At 43.2% G+C, this 25,393-nt stretch overlaps 1 protein-coding gene across 4 annotated transcripts in view; it reads right to left on the reverse strand.

The window, feature by feature from the left end:
* agrn (agrin) overlaps window positions 1–25,393 on the reverse strand; it is a 546,801-nt gene that overhangs the window by 111,394 nt on the left and 410,014 nt on the right. For all 4 annotated transcript variants that reach the window (XM_072245169.1, XM_072245168.1, XM_072245171.1 and 1 more), the window contains 4 exons: window positions 15,497–15,691; window positions 10,857–11,057; window positions 5,155–5,300; window positions 1,770–1,875 (listed from right to left, as the gene is read on the reverse strand). In XM_072245169.1, the coding sequence (XP_072101270.1) occupies window positions 1,770–1,875; window positions 5,155–5,300; window positions 10,857–11,057; window positions 15,497–15,691 (648 nt within the window). The remainder of the gene's footprint in view (window positions 1–1,769; window positions 1,876–5,154; window positions 5,301–10,856; window positions 11,058–15,496; window positions 15,692–25,393) is intronic.

Here is a 25,393-nt window from a genome sequence, read left to right on the forward strand (position 1 = left end):
CCAGGTGAGGTGACACTTCACCCGTGAGTCTGTCGGGGTCATCTACCGTATCCAGTGCTCCCGGTGTGGCCTCCTGTATTATTGGTGAGACCCGACGTAGATTGGGAGACTGCTTTGTTGAGCACCTACACTCCATCTGCCACAACGAACGGGATTAGTGCCCACCCGTTTCAATTCTACTTCCCGTTCCCATTCCAACATGTCAGTCCGTGGCCTCCTCCACTGTTGTGATGAGGCCACACTTAGGGTGGAGGAACAGCACTTTATATTCTGTCTGGATAGCCTCCAACATGATGGCATGACCATCGTCTTCTCGAACTTCTGGTAATTGTCCCCCCTCCTCTCCTTCACCATTCCCCATGCCTGTTTCCCTCTCTCACCTTATCTCCTTACCTGCCCATCACCTCCCTTTGCTGCTCCTCCCCCTTTCCTTTTCTTCCATGGCCTTCTGTCCTCTCCTATCAGATTCCCCCTTTGCCAGCCCTTTATCTCCTTCACTAATCAACTTCCCAGCTCTTTACTTCACCCCACCCCCCTCCCAGTTTCACCTATCACCTACCACCTTGTACTTCTTCCACCCCTCTCCTCACCTTCTCACTCTGACTTCTCCCTTTCCTTTCTAGTCCTGATGTAGGGTCTCGGCATGAAAGGTCAACTGCTTACTCTTTTCCATAGATGCTGCCTGATGTGCTGAGTTCACCATTTTGTGTGTGTTGTTCTGGGTTTCCAGCCACGATGGCATGCAGAAGACACTGCCCAGAAGAAGGCAATGGCAAACCACTTCTTTAGAAAAATTTGCCAAAAACACTCATGGTCACTGTGATTTCCTACGTCATATGACATAGCACATAACGACGATGATAACTCTGTCTCTATGACTCTAACCAGAGCACTGTCAAAGAGGCCGAGGAAGCTCTCTCAGTAAAATCTTCAACTGCCGTTTCTCCATTTCAGTAGATATTTCAGACTGACAACTTAATCCAATGTCAGATTCATAAAGGTATGCTGGTGAAAAGGTGATTTTGCAAGAAGTAACACAGAACTGTCTAGTGAGGAGATCAGGGATCAGCCAAAGGTAGAGGCTCGATGGAGTGGTGTAAATGAAAGCATCATGAGCAGATTGCGACTCTGTGGTACCAGATGGCCATTATACCTGTATTAAGAGCTTTAGCTGACAGGTAATGACAGGAACACACTGGGATTATGTCCCTGGAGATCATCGGTGTGTTGAGTTACTTATCAATTGTCATTGTACCACAGCATATTATTACAAAGGAAAACATCAGTTCGAGTTTTGCGGAGATTTCATGGGAATGGTATTAAGTTTAAATATCACACCCCATTTGGTGTGGTTGAGTGTCAGATTATAGTAGTGTGAGTGTGTGCTATATGTATGTATGTGTTTGTGAGGGTGCCAATGTATGTGTTGGAGGGAGGGGATGTACATGTGCTGGTGTGTGTGTGTGTGTGTATGTGTGTGTGTGTGTGTCAGTTACTTTGTGTTTATGTGTGTCTGTGTATTTTGAGTGTTTGCATGCCGTGTGTGTGCATGTGTTTGTGTTGTGTGTGAGTGTGTGCACGCATGTGTATCTGTATGTTGTATGTTTAATGCGTGTATGTATATGTGTGCATGTGTGTTTTGTGATGTGAGCACAGGTGTGTGTGTGTGTGTGTGTGTGTGTGTGTGTGTGTGTGTGTTTGTGTGTGTGTGTATGTGTACATGCGTGCGTGCGTGTGTGTGTGACCTCGAGCTCTGATGAAAGACTTACCTTTGCAGGAGTTGGGCACGATAACGTGAAGGTCCTTTCTAAGCTTACACCGCGTCAACTTCAGTGTGCATTCATTGTCATAGGTCACCCCATCAGATCCACAGACCTAGGCAGAGAGAGACCAGCAGTCAAAGAGAGAGAAAAAACACCTCTTTCCAGGAAAATCCTGTAGCTGTTAAGAAGAGGTAGCATTGAGGAACTGTGACAGCTCAGCCCTCCTGGCAGAGTTTAAAAACAAATCCTTGAACAAGAAAATTCTTGGCACAAATAAAAGGATGTCTGTTTCATGCTCTGCAAGGTGTTAACAGTGAGCACTATCCCATAAAACCATAAGACATAGGAGCTGAATTAAGCCACTTGGTCGTCGAATCTGCTCTGCTATTTCATCATTGCTGACTTATTATCTCTCTCAAGCCCATTCTCCTGCCTTCACCCCACAATCTTTGACACCATGACTAATCAAGAACTTATCAACCTCTGCTTTAAATACACCCAATGGCTTGTCCTCCACAGCTGTCTGTGGCAATGAATTTCACAAATTCACTACCCGCCGGTAAAGAAATTTCTCCTCATCTCTGTCCTAAAGCAGTGGTCCCCAACCACCAGGCCGCAAAGCATGTGCTACCAGGCCGCCAGGAAACGATATGATTTGGCGATATGAAACGATATGAGTCAGCTGAACCTTTCCTCATTCCCTGTCACGCCCACTGTTGTACTTGAATACACATGAGGTCATCAGTCGGTCATTAACCTACAATTACTCGATGAGTGAAAAACAAACATCGCTTGAGAGTTTATTTGTAAGAGGTGGTAGGGGACATAAAAAGCCTAACAATGATGCTAACGCAGAGACAGCTGAGATCGAGACTGCAAAAAAAAGAAAGCTTCCTTCAACAGAAAATACGACAAGTCGTACATAAAATATGGCTTTATTGCAATCAGTGACTCACACGCTCCAAGCCCCCTGTGTGTGATATGTGGAGACAAGCTGTCTAATGAGGCAATGAAGCCCTCAAAACTGCTTTGGCACCTTGAGTCCAAGCACCCTGCACTTAAAGACAAACCCGTTGAGTTGTTTGAGTGGAAAAAACGTGAGCAAGCAGGACAGAAGCAAGTGCTGAGAGCCACCACCTCCACAAATGCTGCTGCTCTGAGAGTGTCGTACTTAGTGGCTAGCCGTATTGAGTGACATGGTTGAAGTTATCAATCACATCAAAGCAAGAGCCTTTAACTCACGTCTGTTTGAGCAGCTTTGCGAGGAAACAGATGCAGAGCACAAACACCTTCTCTTACACACTGAAGTCAGGTGGCTTTCAAGGGGGAGAGCCCTGGCCAGGGTTTTTGAGTTAAGAGAGCAACTACAGAAATTTCTTTCAGGAAAAAGGTCACCACTGGCAGCACACTTCAGTGACGAGGAGTGGATTGCAAAACTCACTTATCTGTGTGACATCTTCTACCTGCTCAATGAACTCAATTTGTCACTTCAGGGGAGAATGACAACTGTCTTCAAGTTGGCAGATAAAGTGTCTGCTTTCACAGCCAAACTGGAAGTGTGGGGACGGCGAGTGGACAGGGGCATATCTGACATGTTCCCAACATTAGCTGGGATTTTGGGAGAGACTGAGGCTCACAGCTGGTGCGCGAACACCTATCTTTGCTGTCGACAGAATTCGAGCATTACTTCCCAACCGCAAAATGACCCGAGACGTGCAAAGGAATGGGTCTGTGACCCATTTGTGAGTGTCCCCAGTGAATCGTCCATGTCAGCACGGGAAGAAGATCAACTCCTCGAGCTTGCAAATGACGGTGGGCTGAAAAGTATGTTTGACGTAACATCTCTGCCGACATTCTGGATCAAAGTCAAGGCTGAATATCCTGAGATAGCCATGAAAGCACTGAAAACATTGCTCCATTTCCAACATCATATCTCTGCGAAGCGGGGTTTTCTGCAATGAATGCAACGAAAGCTAAACTGCGGAATAGACTGGACACAAGGAACCCCGTTAGAGTATCGCTGTCTCCCATCACCCTTCAAAGGGACTGTCTTGTTGCAGGGAAACAAGCTCAGGGCTCCCACTGATTCAGTGATATTGGTGTGTTGCAATGATTTTATATGTTCATACGAGGAAAATATGTGCTGTGTGTTTAATATCCAAACTTACTTAAAATGCTATGATGTTATTGACTTATCACTATATTCATGCAAGGAAAATATGCGCTGTGTTTAATATTAAATTCGTTAGATAAACCCTTTTAGAAATGAAATTGACTGTATTAGCCACTTATAAGTGACTTATAGTTGACTTATCACCTATATTCCGGTCGTGATTAACACCACCCCCTCCCCGGTCGGCCGGTCCGCAAGAATATTGTCAATATTAAACCAGTCCGTGGTCCAAAAAAGGTTGGGGACCCTTGATCTAAAGGGGCATCCTTGCATTGTGAGGCTTTGGTCTCTGGTCTGAGACTCCCCACTATAGGAAACACCCTCTCCCCATGCACTCTATCTAGGCCTTCCAACATTCAATAGGGTTCAATGAGATATCCCCTTCTAAATTTCGGCAAGGACAGGCCCAGAGGCATCAAACGCTCTTCAAATGCTAATTCTTTCATCTCTGTGAACCTTTTCATGAACATCGAAAGAACCCTCTCCAGTTCCAGCACGTCCTTGCTTATATAAGGGGCCCAAAACTGCTCACAGTACTCCAAGTGCTTGATGAAGCTTCAGCATTACATTCTTGCTTTTATATTCAAGTCCCCTCAAGATGAATGTTAACATTGCATTTGTCTTCCTTACCACCAACTCAACCTGCAAATTAACCTTTAGGGAATCCCACCGACAGTTATTAAAAAAAAATGTTCTCCCAGGAGATCAGCAGTTTCTGAAATACTCAACCTGCCCTGCCTGGCACCGACAACCATCCCATGGTCAATATCACTCAGATTGTATTCCTTCCCCATTCTGCTGGTCATTCTGAACAACAAATGAACCTCTCGACCATGTCTGCATGCTCTTACGCATTGAGTCACTGTCATGTGATTGGCTGATTAGATATCTGCATTAACAAGCAGGTGTGCAAGTGTACCTGATAAAGTGGCCACTGAGTGAAATTCAGCAAGGCCAGCCAAATTAAAAAGACATTAAGATGCAAATATCAAATTAAAAATCTTCCAATTTCTACGCCAATGTAGCCTGAAGATTTCTCAGAAATTAGGTAGCTGTAATTTGTAAGTGCAGGAACACTACTGTGAATTACCATCAATCATTACATTCTATTTGTTTTTTCAAAGCAGAAGAAAAAGAGAATCACTTTCACACAAGGTTTCATCTTATTTTCCTGAGATGCCTATAATAGCAATGAGAAATGGGAGGGTAGTTACTCACAGGAGACCGGGGGACACCTTGGCATGATAATCCACAGTCACACGGTCCGTCTTCGGAATCCTCGTCCCAAACTCCTCCATATTTCCGGCACTTCTCCTGTTCACACTCGCTATTGTCACCCGAGCCAGACCCCCCTGAGCCACATTCTGTCACGACAAGGAGGCAAAGGAGAACAAAATTGGGCTAGGAGTACTGGTTCAGTACTGATATATACCACGGGCTTGAAGCATTGAGGATTCCTACGATCCATCCCACAACCTCTTTGACCCACTACCATCAGGAAGGAGGTACAGGAGCATCAGGACTAGGACTGACACACTGGGTAACAGCTTCCTTCCTCAGGCTGTGAGACTAATGAGTACCCCGTCACTACCAAGGTCTCGTCGCTAGGGTACTGAGCCGTTTACTGTACTAGGTTTACCTGTGCTGTGGACTACATACACTTTGAAGTACATTTTATTAATTGACGTGGTAATATTTTGGTTTATGTACTGGTGGAGTCAGGGTGTAAAAGGCTACAGGGAGAAGGCAGAAGATAGGGGTTGAGGGGAAAAATGCATCAGCCATGATGGAATGGCAGAGCAGACTCGACAGGCTGAATGGCCTAATTCTGCTCCCATCTCCTGTGGTCTCATCCGGAACAAAAATAGAGAATGCTAGAAACACTTAGCACGTCAGTCAGCATCTGAAGGGAGAAAAACGAAAGCTAATACCTCAAGCCAAGGAACCTGTTATCAGAACTGGGAAAATGAGTTAATGTTTAAGGATTATACAAAGGCTTGAAAGCACATAGCACCAGGCTCAAGGACAGCAGCTATCCCGCTGTTGTAAGATTAATAAATGCCCCCCCCCCGCCCCAGTACAATAAGATACACGTCAAGTTCCATCTAGGTAGCCTCCAACCTGATGGCATGAAGATCAATTTCTCCTTCCTATAATTTTTTTTCTTTTGTTCTTTTTCCATTCTCCCTTTTTTTTACTTTTGTTCTTTTCCCATCCTCCCTCCCTCTTCATCTTTTCCTCACCCTGATCTCTTAACTCTTCTCCTCACCTGCCTAACACTGCTCCCGGGTTCTGTCCTTCCCTTTCTCCCATAATCCATTCTCCCCTCATTCTTCTCCAGCATTTTCCCTCTCCTACCCACCTATCACCTTCTAGCTAATCCTCATTCCCCTTCACCCACCTTTTCATTCTGGTGTTTTCCCCCTTCCTCTCCCATCCTGATAGACGGTCTTGGTCTGAAACGTCGACTGTTTATTCCCCTCCATAGATGCTGCCTGACCTGCTGAGTTCCTCCAGCATTCTGTGTGTGTTGCTCTGGATTTCCATTGTCTACAGAATATCTTGCTCTGATAATAAGAGGGACTCTTGATCTCACAATCTGCCGTACTATGGCCTTGCACCTTACCTTTATTCTGCAGTCTGTAACTGTTTCCCCTTGTACTATCCCAGTGTACTGTGTAATGATCTGATCTGTATGGATGGCATGTAAAACACAGTTTTTCACTGTACCTCCATACATGTGAAAGTAATGAAACAATTTATCAATACCTCCTCATTAAAAATAAGTCACGACAAGTGACTGCTGACCTGAAAGATTCTCTTTACACAAATGCCAGATGCTGCCTGGTTTGTGGTGCATTTATTTCTCTTTCAGATGCTGCCTGGTTTCTGGTGCATTCATTTCTCTTTCAGATGCTGCCTGGTTTCTGGTGCATTTATTTCTCTTTCAGATGCTGCCTGGTTTCTGGTGCATTCATTTCTCTTTTTTTTCATTTCAGATTTACAGAACTCAGAATTCAAAACCAGGTTTAATCTCACTGACATGTCATCAAATTTGTTGTGTTGCAGGAGCATTTCTAGTTTAACATTTTACTTGCTTGCAGACATCTGTCTGACTCTTTCTCCCGTGGCTTAATAGAGATTTGACTAGAGTTGAGGTTTATTATGTATAAACATCAATTGCAAAATAAACATGTCAGCTTGCAGGAGCAACACCTCATATTCTGTGTAGGTAGCCTCAAACTGGATGGCGTGAACATCGATTTCTCCAACATCTGGTATTTTTTCTCCTTCCACTTCCCTCTTCTTTATTTCCCCACTCTGGTCCCTTGCCTCTTCTACTCACCCCCTGGTATCCCTCCTCCTTCCCTTTCTCCCATGATTTAATGTCGTCTCCAAAAAGATTCTTTCTTCTTCAGCCCTTTACCTTTTCCATCTATCACCACCTGGCTTCTTACTTCATCCTCCCTCTCCCACCCACCTGGCCTCACCTTCTAGTTTGTACTCCTTCCCCTTCCGCCACCTTTTCATCTTCCTTTCCAGTCCTAATGAAGGGACTTTGCCAAAAGATTTGACTGTTTATTCCCCTCCATAGATGCTGCCTGTCTTGCTGAGTTCCTCCAGCATTTTGCTCTGGATTTCAAGCATCAGCAGATTCATTTGTGTTTATCAATTGCAAAAGGTTTTTTTTAAAATTATGGCCATGTCTGAATTGAATCACAGAACCCTACGACAGGCAGTGTTATGTAACATTGAAAATTGCAATTACACTCATTTATGAGACCTCTCAAGTCAAATAGCTATTAAACAGTCTATAACTCAAGAACAGCTTCAGATTTCCTACTCTTAGATTCCTTCATGCCTTCAATTTCAATTGCTGCTCATGTTCAGTCTTCCTTCAGCGACTTGGCCAAAGGAGATTTATTAGCTAAGTGCATATATATCATCATATACTACCCTGAGGTTCGTTCTCTTGCAGGCATCGGTATCAGATTCAGGTTTAATATTACTGGCATATGTTATGAAATTTGTTGTTTTGTGACAGCAGAACATTGCATTACATAATATAAAGCTATAAATTATAATAAATATATATGGAAAAAAGGGCAAAAAAAGAAAATAAATAGTGAGGTAGTGTACATGGATGCATTGTCCATTCAAAAACCTGTTGGCTTTGAGAAAGAGGCATTCATGGTAAATATAAAGAAACACAAAAAAATATATAATGAAAAACTGTACGCAAAGGTGGACAAACAACTAATGGGCAAAAGACAACATATTGTGCAAATATAAAACAAAAACAGAATATTACTAATAAAATAAGTGATAAATATATTTATAAAATCATTTCACCTCAGCCAAGAACTTAATTTCAGCATTGGGCACTGAACCTAGTTTGGAATTAGAAAGTTAATTTTTGTAATCTTCATTTAGAAATTTTGTTAATTAAATATTAAAATTCTGTGAATAGTGTCATATTTTCTGTTAATTTATGGATTAGTCATTTCATGATTAACCCTGAACAAATCTTTATTTAACTGTCCAAACATCTGTACTTAATTCTAAACTTGAAAAATCAATGCCACATCGATCTCTGGGTATCAAATAACTAACATTTGTCACTAAGTGAGATTGCACAATTTAAACAACTTCTGCTTTCACCACACTATACACAAAGGACTGATTGAATACAAGAGCTTGATTTAAAACTTTCAATCTTTTCCCAATTTTTTGCAACAGAAGCAACAATCTAATGCAGACTCTTCTCTTTACATTTCCTGAGGCCTGATAAGACCATAAGAGATAGAGCAGAATTAGGCCATTTGGCCCATCGAGTCTGCTCCACCATTTCATCACAGCTGACCCATTTCCCTCTCAGCCCCAATCTCCTGCCTTCTCCCTGTATCCCTTCATGCTCTGACTAATCAAGAATCTATCAGCTTCTGCCTTAAATATACCCAATGACTTGGCCTCCATAGCCACCTGCGGCTATGAATTTCACAGATTCACCACTCTCTGGCCAAAGAAGCTCCTCATCTCCATTCTAAATGGATGTCCTTCTATTCTGAGGCTGTGTCCTCCAGTCTTACACTCTTCTACCATAGGAAACATCCTTTCCAAATCTATGCTAGCGAGGCCTTTCAACATTCTATGGGATTCAATGAGATCTCCCTTCATTCTTCTGATTTCCAGTGAGTACAGGCTCTCGGCCCAAATCACTGACTGCTTATTCACTTCCATAAATGCTCCCTGATCTGCTGAGTTCCTCCAGCGTTTTGTGTGTGTTGCTCCTGGATTTCCAGCATCTGCAGAATCTTGTGTTCTATTTAAATTTAATGCTTCCTGCTTGTCAGATTCCTGCTATAATTTTATTAATAATTAATGTGGAAGTGATTTGTAAGTAAGTCGATGCAGGACTCCTGCTGCTTATTTAACTAAGGGGTGACTAGTCTGTACATGCTTGTTGAGTTGCCACGACCATGAATTTTGAAACAATAAATTCATTACAGGCTGACTGGTTCATGAGCTTTAGAAAGTAGAGGAGATTATACAACTTGCAAAGGGTAGTAAAGTATGATATTTGACTATTTATCTTTTCATTGCATGCTTAATCAATGTTCTTTTATGCTTGTCTTCCTACACACAGGGCATTAGCCTCTTGGTGGAAACCAGTCAGTGAGAGGGTTGATGAAAGGATTCCATTGCCCCTCCATCTCTCAAAGGACCACCCTAAAAAATTCCAGGGGTTGGGGTCCATGTGGTGGGGTGGTGGAAGGGTTTTGAAAAACCTTAAATGCAAGGATTTGCTATTCCGACATAGGGTCTTAAACCTTCAGGTACCCTGGAATTAGTCAGAGCAGATACAAACTAGAGAACAGGCAGGTAGCTGTTCATTGTGTGATTTGTCTTCAAAGATTAATTTTATTTGTCACCTGTACATTGAAACATACAAATAAATGCATCATTTACATCAAATCAAATCAGCTAGGACTGTGCTGGGCAGCCTTTTTGGCCAATGTTCCCTCTAATTTGTAATGACCAGTGTGCAGAAAAATCTTGTGCTGTGCAATTTTTTGCCAGTGAAAACAGTATGTGCACACTGAATAATTCCTGCAGTAGATAAACCAGTTCTAAAATATGTAGATAAGTCATTGCAAGCTCCACGTGTCAACACTGTCCGCATCAGAAAACAGGAACGGAAATGTAATTGTGTATGATCATGAAATATACTGAACATGCCAATGAGGTAGAGGGTGACAACCTGTGTGTGGAGTTTAAATTCCTTTGTGCGCTAATTGGCAAAATATGTGCATATCCTAGAGGGAACATGGCTTCCGGCACCAACATAGCATGCCCACAACTCACTAACCCTAACCCGTATGTCTTTGGAATGTGGGATGAAACTGGCGTACCTGCAGGAAACAGGCACAACCACTGAGAAAATGTACAAACTTCTTACAGACAACGTCAGAAACGGAACCCCAGATTACAGCTGGCACTGTAACTGCTGTGCTGCCATGCCACAGAATGAGATTTAGACCTTCACTTGTGGGAGGTGGTTAACTCCAGGTAACTCTGAGGCAAAATGGATGAAGGACGCACTAGCTTAATCAATTCATGAATGTTTCAGGAACAGCTTCTTCCCCTCCACCTTCAGATTTGTGAATGGACAATGAACCCATGTACACTACCTCAGTACTTTTCCCTCTCTTTTTACACCTCTTATTTAATTTACTTTTTTTATATACCTCTTATCGTAATTTATAGTTTTTATTATTATGTATTGCATCGTACTGCTGCCACAAAACAACAAATATCATGACATATGTCAGTGATATTAAACCTGATTCTGACCTTCAGAACTCAGTTAGTAATTACCCAAACATAGTGTCCCCCGAACTCCGAACTCCGGTTCTTACCATCATCGCAAGGGCCTTCCTTAACGACTTCGATTTTCCTTTTCTGCTGACAGGATGCAGACTGCAGATCACAGAGGTGAAGGTAGGTGATCCCATCACTGCCACAGACCGACCTGATCGGCTGGCTCTCACAACGGGGACAGACGCACCGACTGTCGTTGCACTGTGCCCCAAACTGGCAAATGGAGGATCCACATTGCTCTGAAAGAAAGAACAGAGAAAACGTAAAACATGCAGGCCTTACAAGGCAATGGTTAGACTGCACTTGGAGCACCGTGAGCAGTTTTGGGCCCCTTACCAAAGAAAGGACATGCTGGAATTGGAGAGAGTTCAGAGGAGGTTCATGAGAATAATCCCAGGAGTTAAAGGGTTAACATATGAGGAGGGTTTTCATGGCTCCTTGCTGGAGTATAAAATTATGAGGTGGATTCTCATTGTTACCTACCTAATACTGAAAGGCCTAGACAGAGTGGACATGGCGAGGATGTTTCCAATACTGAAAATGTCTAGGACCAGAGGGCACAGCCTCAGAATTGAGAGACATCCATTTAGAACAGAGATGAGGAGGTATTTCTTTAGCCAGAGGGTGGTGAATCTGTGGAACTCATTGCCACAGATGACTGTGGAGGCCAAGTCATTGGGTATATTTAAAGTGGAAGTTAATAGGTTCTTGATTAGTAAGGGTGACAAAGGTTGTGGGGAGAAGCCACGAGAAGGATAATAAATCAGCCATGATGGAAAGGCAGAGCAGAGTCAATGGGCTGAATGGCATAATTCTGCTCCAATGTCTTCTGGTGTTATAGCTGAGTACAGGCCCTTCAGCTCGTGATGTTGTGCCAACATTTTAACCTACTCTAAGATCAATATAACCCTTCCTTCCCAAATAGTATTTCATTTTTCCATCATCAATGTGCCTATCTAAGGGTCTCTTAATTGTCCCTAATGAATCTGCTTCTATCACCACCACTGTGTTCCATGCACCTACCACTATCTCTGTGTAAAAACACGACCTCTGACACCCCCCTGAATACTTTCCTCCAATCACCCTAAAATCATGCCCTCTCATATTAACCATTTCCACCCTGGGAAAAGGCACTGGCTGTTCACTCTATCTGTGCCAATAATCATCTAATACATGTCCATCAAAGTCACCTCTCACCCTTCTTCACTGCAAAGAGAAAAAGCCCTAGCTCACTCAGCTTATCCTCGTAAGACACGCTCTCTAATCCAGGCAGCATCCTGGAGTATCTCCTCTGCACCCTCCCTAAAGCTTCCACATCCTTCCTACCAGAACTGAACATACAACTGAACATGTAGTCTAGCCAGGGTTTTATAGAGTTGCAACATTAAGGAGGTGAAAACCACAACATGAGAAATGTCATACAGTCAACCACCATAAAACAGGCCTTTCTGCCCAATCAGACCATCCTGACCAAGGTGCCAGTTTAACTCACTGCACAGTACTGTAGTAATTTCATGTTTTACACTGTACTGCTGCCACAAAAAAAACAAATGTCATGACACATGTGAGTGATGACAAACCTGATTCTGATATGGGTCTCTATTGAGGACTGAGAGTGGGAAGGGGACAGGGAGAGGGGAATCATGGTTGGGAAAGGGAGAAGGGAGAGGGAAGCACCACAGAGGCATTCGGAAATGATCAATAAACCAGTTGTTTGGAATTAAATCACCACTCCTGTTCTGATGTGTCATCCTGTCACAAGTTGGGGGATGGCTTCACCGAGCACCTCCGCATCATCTGCAGCAAGCAGAACTTCCTGTGGCCAAACATGTTGATTCCCATTCCCCTTCTGACATGTTGATCCATTGCCTTCTCCTGCGCTAAGATGAGACCACCGTCAGGGTGGAGGACCAACAGCTTATATTCTGTCCGCTACCCTCCCACCTGATGGTATGAATATCGATTCTCCTTCCGTGGAACACATTCCCCACCTCCCCCCCCACCACTTTTTACTCCACACTTCTTCTCAGAAGGGCCTGTTCCATGATGATGCGTATTACTTCCTCCCGGTCCCCTCCTTCCGTTTCTCCTATCGTCCATTCTCCTCTCCTATCAGATCCTTTCTTCTCCAGCCCTTGACCTTTCCCACCTACAGCTTCACCTATCACCTTCCAGCTAGCCTCTTCCCCTCCCCTCCCCCCACATTTTTATTTGGGCATCTCCCCACTTTCTTTTCAGTCCTGAAGAAGGATCTCAGACCCAGATCATTGACTGTTTACCCTTTTTTGCATACTGAGTTCCTCCAGCATTCTACGTGTGCTGCTTTGGGTTTCCAGCATCTGCAGACTTTCTTATGTTTGTCAAATGTTCTCACCTGGTGTCTCAGGGCTGGATGTGTCCGTACCCACACTAACCTTGCCCCGGCTCTCTGCCACGTGTCCCACACCACCCCCACCACAGTGCTCCAGCCTCACCATTCCAAAGATCCTTTGCTCCCACTAGATTTACAAACTCGCTCTCCATACCACGTTGTAGTGTGCAAAAGTCTTAGGCATCCTAGCAATAAATATGTGCCAAAGATTTTTGCACAGTGCTGTACATTTGACTTGTATCCTTCTAAATGTTTCCTATCCAAGGTACCTGTCCAAATGTCTAAGCTGAAGGATCATCACCTTCAGTTAACTCACTCTGGGAGGGGTCCAGATATTCTTAGTGATGCAACACAAAGGGTCATTCTGTCCAAGAGCTGCAATACAAACAACCCTGCAAGGCCGCATTGCATGCCACCAAACTACCACCCAGTCCAGCTGAAATGCAACTCTAGACCCACCAATTTGGTTGAGTCTTTTTCAGTTAGGGATGTGCGATAAATGCCGGCATTAGGGATGGGCAATAACTGCTGGCATTAGGGATGGGCAATAACTGCTGGCATTAGGGATGGGCAATAACTGCTGGCATTGTCAGTGATGACATATCTCATGAACATTGAACATTACAGCACATTATAGGTCGTTCAGCCCACAATGTTGTGCAAACCTTTAACAGACTTCAAGTTCAATCTAACCCTTCCTTCCCACATAGCCCTCCACTTTACTATCAACCATGTGCCCATCCAAGAGCCTCTTAATTGTCTCTAATGTATCTGCCTCTGTCACCATCCCTGGCAAGAAATTCCATGCACCTCCCACCCTCTTTTTAAAAAACCTAGCTCTGATCCCTTCAAACAGCTTAAAATTATGGCCCCTCATATTAGCCATGAAGAAAATATGCCTCTGGGCCTGTCCCTCCCCTTCAGCTGAAACAGTGCCACTCTGGAGAGAAATAAGATATGGGTAATAGCTAAAACAGTTTTTAACTTCTCTGATTGCTGAGCTGTCCAAGAAACTACTACCTTAGAGGATTAACGACATGTCTACCACATTGAAATAAGCCTTTTATCACCATAGCACACTATGGGCGTCAATAATAACCGATGAACATTTGTCTCAAGATACTAATACCTCCCAGTATCTGGACTGATGGATCAAGGACGGAGCAGACTTTGTCATCTGCGTCACAGCTCAGAATGGAACCAGGAAAAGCAGGACACTTTGTACATAAAAGTATCCAAAATCAGATTAATTTATGTCCCTGGATTTATGACCCAACTCAAATCCTTTAAGTTAACAACGTGAAACTATTTCAAAGTTCAAAGTTAATTTATTATTGAAGCATGTATATGCCACCATGTACAACCCTGAGATTCATTTTCTTGCAGGCATTCAGAGTAGAACAAGGAACTACAATAGGATCAATGAAAAACTACACAGAAACAAAGACTGACAAACAACCAATGTTGAAAAGAAGGCAAACTGAGCAAATAAAACAAAATAAATAAATAATACTGAGAACACGGGTTGTAGAGTAATTGAAAATGAGTCTGTGGATTGTGGAATCCGTTCAGTGTTGTGGAGCCTGGTGGTTGAAAGGTAATAACTGCTCCTGAACCTGGTGGTGTGGGACCTGAGGCTCCTGTACCTCCAGCCCAATGGTAGCAACGAGAAGAGAGCATGGCCTGGATGGTGGATTTACATTTGCATTCGTAGTAACACTCATTATTGGGACAGCACGGTAACATAGCGGCTGGCATTTTGACTATTACAGCGCCAGAGACACAGGTTCAGTTCCCACCATTGTCGCGAGGAATTTGTACTTTCACCCCATGAACGTGTGGGTTTCTTCCAGGTGCTCTGGTTTCCTCCCACATTCCAAAGATGTACGGGTAGTATGGATGTCGCAGGGCAGTGTGTACACCTCTATCAGGTCACCTCTCATCCTCTGCTGCTCCAAGGTGAAAAGGCCGAGTTCACTATCTTATGTATTTATATTTATTGTGTTTTTTTATTATTGTGTTCATTATCTTATTGTGTTTTATATGGTATTGGATATGGAGAAACAATTATTTTGTTCTCCTTTACACTCGTGTGTAGAAAATGACATTAACCAATCTTGAACCTTGAAATGTGATCAGACCAATGCATTTTAAAGCTTCAACCTCATTGAGAAGTGCCTTGTAATCTTTAGCACCACTGGACCACAGAACAAGCAAGGCTGAAACTTGACTTAAGGTCCCATCTCAGATTATAATTACAGTGTTTCTTTTGTAAAAATACAATCATCTCAGTGGGATGGGACTTACTGCACTCTCCCTGACTTGCAAGTTGGATGTCGGTTTGCTTGATGCAGGACTGGACGTGCAGCTCGCATTCATTATTGTACGTGTTCCCATCTGTTCCGCACACCAGCTGCTGAGAGCCGACACACTCCGTGGAACAGACGCACTTCCCCGTCTCTGCCTCACAGATGGCACCAAACTGGCAGTTTCCACAACGATCTGGATGCAAAACAAACGATGACATCACTGAAATGCCAAAGTAACACCTTTTCCATGAAGAACAGCTTAAAAATATCAAAGTCAAGGTCATGGTTATTGTCATATGAACAAGAACACGTATGCACAGGTGCAATGAAAAACTTACTTTCAGCAGCATCACAGGCTCAGAGCATAAATTAGAAGTTATACACAATGATTACAAAAAATAACAACTCCGCCATGCATGTTCCCATGTCTGGCTGTGAAAGGAAGAGGGTTAGTCAAGGGGCTAGCAACCCCATCCCATAAAAATACAGCTCTACAAGAACGCCAATAGAAACTCCAAAGACCTCATCCCTGATAGAGGAAGTATCTTCCAAGGTGGGCCAAGGACAATTTGAAAGACTGGCCCAGGACAGACAGCTCCAGCAAGCTGCTGTCGAAGCCTATGCCTGAGTACAGGAGATGGGCTTGACCAACCAAATATTACAAGGAATAACATAATTAGAAAATTTAAGAAAGACACACCAAATTCCATTTTAGTACAGAGATCAAATTGGTCATAATGGTGCAAAACTGTAGTGACAGGAGTTGTGTTGGTTGGTTCAAGAACCAAATGATTGAAGGGAAGTACCTGCATGAAGATGGCATGGCCCAAATGCTGGAGATCTTTGATGATGGATATTGCCTCCATGAGGCAGGATCTCCCGTAGGTTCTACCAATATTGGGCTGAGTCCACTACTCTCTACAGCATTGAACATTTCCAGTTGCTGTACCAGGCCATGATGTAGCCAGTCTAGATACATTCAACAATAAATAAGTAGAAGGTTGCTAGAATGTTTAATGACATGCCCAATCTCCTCACTCTCTGTTGGATCTCGGTAATTTTCAAAACCCAAAATGAATGAGAGACTTTGATTCTTCACAATTGTTTATCTTAAAGTTGAAACCAAGGAACAGATACTACGCATGTGAAACTAAGTGCGGAGTTGACAGAGTACCGAGGACCAAAGATATAAAAGAAAGATTCAAAATAGCACTTCTGAAAAATTTATCACCTTTATACTCCAGATAGCAGAAATTCCTTCGATAACAATAAACTAACCAAAGGCTACACAATGATAGCATGAGCTAAAACTTAGTGAATTAAAAATAAAAAGGTGACAAACTGCTAAACCGGCGTTCATGCCAGTAAGTGGAGACGAACCAAAGTACAAAAGTACAAAGCGCAAAGTTTATCATCAGAGTACATACATGTCTCCGCATACAACCCTGAGATTCTTGTTCTGCAGGCCTACTCAAATCAATAGAACAGTAACTACAAACTGCATCAATGAAAGAGCCAGAGCATAGAAAGAATAATCTGTGGAAATGCAAATATAAATAAATAACAATAAATAACAAGAACATGAGTCAAAGAGTCCTTAAAGTGGATCACAGGTTGTGGGAACATCTCAATAGATAAGTGCAGTTATCCTCTTTTGTTCAAGAGCGTGATGGTTGAAGGGTTCTTGAACTTGGTGGTGTGAGAACTGAGGCTCTTGTACCTTCTGCCTCATGGCAGCAGTGAGAAAAGAGCATGGCCTGGGTGGTGAGGATCTTTGCTGATAGATGCTGCTTTCCTACAGATTGCATGTAGAGGTCCTCAATGGTGGGAGGGCTTTAACCATTATGTACTCAGCCGAATCCACTACCTTTTGTAGGATTTTCCGCTCAAAGCCCTTGGTGTTCCCATACCAGGCTGCAAGCACACTTTCCACTACACACCTATAGAAGTTCGTCCAGGTTTTTGGTGTCATGCGAACCTCCACAGCCTTCCAAGGAAGCAGAGGTGCTGTCATGCTTTCTTTACAATTATATTTATATGATGGACCCAGAGCAGGTCCTTAGAGATAGTGGCACCCAGGAATTTAAAGTTAGTAACCCTCTCCGCCTCCAATCCTCCAGTGAGGACTGGCTCTCGGGCCTCTGGTTTCCCTCTCCTGAAGTCTACAGTTAGCTCCTTGGTCTTGCTGATAGCGGGTGAGAGGTTGTTGTTATGACACCACTCAGCCAGACTTTCATTTCCCCCCTGTGTGCTGATTCATCACCACTTTTGATTTGGCCCTCAACACTGGTGTCATCAGCAAACTTGAATATGGTGTGGAAGCTATACTTACAGCTCTCACACTACACTCAACCACCACATACTGTGAAAGATACATGAGATTGTTAAAAATATAAATTATGTCAGTAAGAAAGGAAGTATGATTATAGTCTTGCATTCATTCGACTAATATATCATAAAAAGCATTAAAAAAACAACTGATTCCAACACCTCCCAAAATAAATTACACACACGTCCAAGCGGTTACCTGGACAACGAGATACCAAAAGTGCACATTTGGTTGTTAACACAACGATCACAGATACTGAGCCTCAGATATTTCAAAACTCCCCCTTTTCAGTCTTCACCAATGCAACATGATTATTGAATTGGTGCTATTGAGGACAGTCACAGAGTCATAGAAAAGTACAGCACAGAAACAGGCCCTTCAGCCCCTCTAGTCCAAAATCCTGATTGGGGCAGTTTCTTGTGGTGTTGCTGATTATGAGAAATGTTGGCAAAGAAATCAGTGAAAGTGGTGGACGCAGGTTCAATTTATTGATTTACTTTGATTATTTATTTAGCGATAGAGCGCAGAACAGACCCGGCCCAATGAGACAGTCTCCTGAGCAATCCACTTAACCCTTGCCTCATCACCGAACAATTTACAATGACCAACCAACCAATATATCTTTGGACTGTGGGAGACAAGCAGAGTATCCTGAGGAAACCCACAGCGGCACGGGGAGAACGTACAAACTCTTTGCAGACAAAACCGGGATTGAACACTGATCCTCGACGCCACGAGCTGTAATAGTGTTGCACTAACCGCTATGCTACTGTGACACCCAAATTATAACAAAGAGAAATTTAAATAGGTACACGGATGAGATGGGTGTGGATAGATGGGAATAGGCAGATGTTTGGGTCAGCATGAACTAGAAGGGCCAAGTATTTCTGTGCTGCAGTATTCTATGACTCTAAATCATAAGAGCATCCTTAACAATCATCCCCTGATCACTAGCATCACTAACCAACAATTCCAAGCTCCAACAATAATCCTAAGATCACAGTGCAGGCCTCAAATGGCATGGTGTCCAACCAGTGTAATCAACCGATGTTCCAAGGCTTTACCCCGATGACAATGTTACATGAAACTGCACACAGTGCCCACTTCATTAGGTAAGTAACCTTTCTCTTCTGCACACCACTGCTGTAATGTGTGGTTATTTGAGTTACTGTTGCCTTCCTGTCAGTTTAAACCAGTCTGGCTATTCTCCTCTGACCCCTCTCATTAACAAAGCATTTTCACCCACTGAACAGCCTCTCGCTGGATGTTTTTGTTTTTGACACCATTCTCTGTAAAGGCTGTTTGTGTGAAAATCCCAGGAGATCAGCAGTTTCTGAGATACTCAAACCACCCCACCTGCACCAATAATCATTCTATAGTCAAAATCATTTAGATCACATTTCTTCCCCAATCTAATGTTTCGTCTGAACAACAACTGAACCTCTTGACCATGTCTGCTTGCCTTTATGCATTGAGTTGCTGCCACATGATTGGTTGATTAGATATTTGCATTAACAAGCAGGTGCACATGTGTACCTAATACAGTGGCTACTGAGTGGAAATTCCGTGGTAATGACAAAGCTACATGGGATTATATACAATTGCGGAAAGAACCCATTCAGGTGTTTATGTTCCAGCTAAGCTTTGTTCCACTCTAATTCATTATCTCAATTAGCTTTTCCCTCTGTTGTTTTCTCTCTTGCGCATCCCTAGCATCCATTAAATGTTTCTACACTACATGCATCTGCTAATCCTCCAGCTGGTGATAAGCACCAGCTAATAGAAGAGCAGTTCCAATTGGAAGCCTTACCATGAAGAATTAATGAACCACCTGCTGGCTCCGACTTGCTGTTCTGAAGAACAGTTTAATGACAAGAAATACATCAATTAATCCAACCGAAAGAAAAGCCAATAGATATCTATCACGGTTTCTGCTTCATACATAATACCAAGGTTTGCACTACCTAGTGTGTTAGCAATGAGGTCAATTTTGATTCCAGATGTAAGAGCCTTTATACTTACTTCAATGAAGCTTTTAGTTGGTCTCTATGCAAGCAATTCTACCTCCAAGTTCAAAGTACATTTATAATCAGATTATATACAGTACTATACAAACGTTTTTGGCATATATACATATATAGCTAGGGTGCCTAAGACTTCTGCACAGTACTGTAGTAATTTTATGTATTGCACTGCACAGCTTCCAAAAAAGAAATTCATGACATATGTGAGTGATGATAAACCTGATTCTGATGTGGGTCTCTATTGTGGACTGAGAGTGGGAAGGGGGCAGGAGAGGGGAATCATGGTTGTGAAAAGCAGAAGGGAGAGGGAAGCACCAGAGAGACATTCTGTAATGATCAATAAACCAATCTTTTGGAATCAAATGACCTTGCCTGGTGCCTCAGGGCTGGGTAGGTCAGCACCTGTGCCACCCCCCACCCCTGGCATTCCTTTTCCGCCACCTGTTCCACACCCCTCCCGCAGCGCTCCACCCTCGCCATTCCCAACATCTTTTGCTCCCGCCAGATTTACAAACTTGCTCTGACCCTCGCTATATATATGTGCCTAAGCCTTTTGCACAGCCTTGAGATTTGTCTCATATCTCTGTCTTAAATTGATATGAACTGCGAAAAAGTGGGAGAGCAAATTCAGCTATATTATTGAAAATAAACCACATGGAAGAACCAGCCTACCCACAATCAAGGACATACTATATATACAGAAAAGTGCTGGAAAAGGACCAGTAACATCATGAAGGATCCCACCCACCCTGCTCATGGACTGTTTGTCCCACTCCCCTCAGGGAGGAGGCTACGTAGCATCCACACCAGGACCACCAGACTCAAAAACAGTTACCTTCCCCAAGCAGTAAGGCTGATCAACACCTCCACCCACTAACCCACCCCACCACACCCCCAATCACCACTACCTTATCATTTCCCGTCAGTCACCTTATGTACAGACAATCCTGTGCCTAGCGTCACTTTATGGACAATCAATCAATCGATCTATGTAGCTATCTCTTCACAGGTACTGAGATACAGTGAAAAGCTTTGCTTGCATGCCTTCCAGACAGGTCACCCTGTACATAACCTCAGTGGCCACTTTATTAGATACAATGCATATCAGTTTGCTAATACAAATATTTAATCAACCAATCACGTGGCAGCAACTCAATGCATAAAAGCATGCAGACACGGTCAAGAGATTCAGTTGTTGTTCAGACCAAACATCAGAATGGAAAAGAAATGTGATTGCTGGTGCCAGATAGGGTGAATTAAGTATCTCAGAAGCTGCTGGGAGTTTAATGCACAAATCTCTAGAGTTCACAGAGAATTTTGTGAAAAAGAAAAAAACATCTGTGGGCGAAAACATCTTGTTAATGAGAGAGGTGAGTGGAGAGTGGCCAGACTGGGTCAAGCTAACAGGAAGGTGACATAACTCAAAGAACCACACATTACAGCAGTGGTACGTGCAGAAGGGCATCTCCGAATGCACAACACATTGAAGTGGATGGGCTACAGCAGCAGAAGACCATGAACATTAAAAAAAATACACTCAGTGGCCATTGTACACGTAATAAAGTGGGCACTGAGCATAAGAGCTACTTGGTTGCAACAAGAGGAACAGAGAAGGTGACAAGATAGATTGGGGGATCAAGAGTTCATTTTTAGTGTAAGGGAGGATCAGTGAAGAGTGATAACTACAGGACAGGAGCTGTCCTTGAGTCAACCATATATGAATTAAAGTGTCCTTGATGAATCAATGTGCCTCATTGTTCACTTTACAGCCTGTAGGAAATTATTTCTGAGTGTCCACAGTGGTTATAGACATTCTGATGTGAAGATTAAAAATGATATCTCTGAAGTCTGACCTCAAACGCCCAATGGTCCAAGGTCATTTGCGACCTGGGGAGTGATCTGTAGGTGTGATCTTGGGACGGTCAGTGTGCCAACAAAACTGAAGAGATATCTCCCTCTCCTCTACCTTTCCCTTTTCCCACACTTCTGTGGTAGGGCACAATATCTGCAGTGGATGTGGTACCTGTAGGTTCTGACCTGCCTCCCAGAAAACAGAGTTGAGTTCCCAACGGCCGTGAACTGCTGTTGGGAATTGTGCAGCCAGCATAAAGTTGTTAAGATGCAACTTGCACCAACTTAGTGACTACTTGTGGGATATAAGGGGCAGCATGGCAGCATTTTAATTAACTTAACACTGTTACAGTGTCAGCTATAAGACTGGGGTTCAATCCTGCTGCGTCTATAAGGAGCTTGTATGTTTGCCCTGTGACTGCTCGGATTTCCTCCGGGTATCTGGTTTCTGCCCACATTCCAAAAATTCATGGTTAGGGTGAGTGAGTTGTGGGCATGCTATGTTGATGCTGGAAGCATGGTGACACTTGTGGGCTGACCCCAACATAACCCTTGTTGTCTGATATGTTGCAAACAATGCATTTCACTGTATGTTTCAATGTGCTGACCAGGTGACAAATAAAGCTAATCTCTATCTTTAAAACTGTCCAATAGTTCTTCAATAATGGGTGAGTTCTAACTCCAGGCACTTAGAGCTAATGAAGTTATTCTTTACGTCTAGTAATGACATAAGAAGATAAATAATACAAGCAGTATTGACTTTCTTCATTATTCATTAACACCTCTCACATTGGTCTTATGACCCTCCCCGAGCCTCATCTCCCAAAGGTATAGACTGATGTACGGTGCCATGGAAACACGATGATCAGCATGAAGCTATTGCAGCTCAGGGTGTCAGAGCCTGGAGTTCAACATCGGCGTCCTCTGTCTGAAAGTTTTTACATTCCTCCGTGTGTGTGTGGGTTTCCTCCGGAATCTCTGGTTTCCTCCCGCAGTCCAAAGACTAAACACAGTTATTAGGTTAATTAGTCAGTGAAAATTGTCCTCTGATTAGGCTAGGGTTAAATCGGTGGTTTGATGGGCAGCACGGCTTGTTGGGCCAGAAGGGCCTGTTCAGCACTGTATCTCTAATAAAATAAAATCAAATAAATTCAATATGGACTTCTCTCACTGGTCTTTTGACCCACAAGAAGCCTCATCGCCCAATGAGATAGACTAGATATAAGAGTCCAGCCTGCATGGGCAAGCACTTTGCAGAGTCCACCCAGCCAACAGGAGCCACCTTCCACTCGTATCCAACTCATCACCTGCAGCCTATTTAAACCCTACTCTAATCCACAACCCTTGTTCACCCATCAAACCAGCCAGCCTTCAGTTACCTTGTTGCCTGTTGTGCTATTTTGCAGTTTATCAAAGTATTGCTTACTGCTAAATCATCTCCACTTCTCTGCTTTCGAGTCAAGCTTCCTCTGCATTTCATGACAATAGACTGACATAGACTTCTCTCCCTGGTCTAATGATCCACCAGAAGCCTCAGTCTCCAACAGTATAGATTAGATATAGGCTGATATATGCTGCCACAGAAGCATAGCAGTTAGTGCAAATCTTCTACAGCTCGGGGCGTTGGAGTTTGCAGTTCAATTCTGGTGTCCTTTGTTAGAAAGTTTGTATGTTCTTTCCATGCACAGATGGGTTTCCTCCCGATGCTCCGATTTCCTCTCACAGTACAAATATGTACCAGTTAATAGATTAATTTCTCATTGTAAATTGTCCTGTGATTAGGCTACGATTAAGTCAGTGGGTTGCCGGGTGGTGCTGGATGGGCCTGTTCTGTGCTGTATCATTAAATAAAACAAAGTACAGACTTCTCTCCCTGGTCTTATGATCCACAAGAAGCCTTACCTCCTACTGATTATAGACTTTTCCCCCTGGTCTTATTGATAAAGTTTTAAGGGGATTCTCAGATTCCTGTAAATAATGGTTAAGGTTGAGTCTGTGTATTCTGGTTTGAGAATAGCTGCAGCGTGACTGAGCAGCTGCTCTTTAGGGTGAGATAAGGTTTAAAAGCTCACACAGACCCACAAGAGGGTGTCTCCTGACTTTTCAAGCCTTTTTGGTTTCGACAAAAGGTGGAGATAAGGCAGGGCATTTCTTTCCTAATTTCGGTACAGTCTCTTATCTAAGTTATTAAATTCTGCTCTATTTGAGTAGCTGGAATATCCATTGATCTGACTGTTCTTTTGTATTGAGATGTTAAAGGATCAATCTGTCCTGCTAACATATAAATGCTGAGTGTCCAGACAAGGACATGCAGGATGTGAGAATTAATTATACTCTGTTCTCAGTTTACCTCTGCCTGATGTGATTACGTATTCTTTGTCAAGTACGTTTACCTCTGTCTTAGGTGATTAAGTGGCCTTTGTCTTGGACTATCACTGTTGCTAGGCTTTTGTGACAAAGATAGTATAAAAAACTCTGTACCTCTATGGTTCGGGGGAGACACTTCCGTGGCTGACTCCGTGTGAGTACAGAAGGAAGGTTCTCTCTCATAGCTTGCTACTAACACAGGTGGAAAAAAATCAACTGTGGTATTTGTTTCATTACATCGGGTTGACCTCTGTCCCAGGATACTGACGGACTTTTACCGCTGTACCATTGAGAGCATACTCACCAACTGCATCTGAGTGTGGTATGGCAATTGTCCCATATTGGACCACAAAGCACTCCAGCGTGTGGTGAAAACTGCCCAGCAGATTATCGGCACCCAATTGCCCACCATTGAGAACATCTACCATAAACGCTGCCTGGGCAGGGCGAAAAGCATTATCAGGGATGCATCTCACCCTAACCATAGAATTTTACTCTCCTCCCATCCGGTACGCTACAGGAGCCTCTGCTCCCACACCAGGCACAGGAAGAACTTCTTCCCTGAGGCTGTGACCCTGCTGAACTTCACATCACAGCACTAAGCAGTATTGCATCCGTATTGTACTGTCTCAGTACTTTTATATTTGTGTGCTGTAGCACTTTTTTTCTTCGCAATTATTTTGTAAATAACACTACTCTTTGCATTTCTGATCAGATGCTAAATGCATTTCATTGGCTTTGTATCTGTACTCGGCACAATGACAATAAAGTTGAATCTAATCTAATCACCATTGACATTATGACCCACAAAAAGCCTCAACCCCCCCCCACCAGTGCAGGTTGCATGGGCCCTCCTGAGTATGTCATACTTTAGACCACACTTGGAACCAGGCCTCATTGTGTCAAGCAGTCCCGTCCCTTCTCAGAAGGGGGAAAGTTTAATAATGTTATTTCCTTCAGGTCAGAAAATTATGTGCAGTCCAAGGTTACGCTCACTCAACTGCAGTATCTGTTTGTAGATTTAAATTAAGGTCATTTTGTGTTAAAGTGTAATGACTTCCTATCAGCATCACCTGTCTCCTGAGTTATAGAGATAGTTGTTTCAATTGCAGTTCAAACTCTTTATTAAGCAGTGTTCTTGATAACTTGTACAGGCTTCACTAAAATTGCAGAAAGATTAATAACTGTACGTGACACTGGGAAGAAATTGGATTCAATACAAAACTCTAATGGAATGTCATTCAGATTTCTCCGTACAATAAGCTGCAGAGGACCCCGTAACCTATCCTGGCAGAGGCTCTCTTCTAGAGCCGTAATTCACATT

This window comes from Mobula birostris, chromosome 27 (genome assembly GCF_030028105.1).
Source record: "Mobula birostris isolate sMobBir1 chromosome 27, sMobBir1.hap1, whole genome shotgun sequence".
NCBI lineage: Eukaryota > Metazoa > Chordata > Chondrichthyes > Myliobatiformes > Myliobatidae > Mobula > Mobula birostris.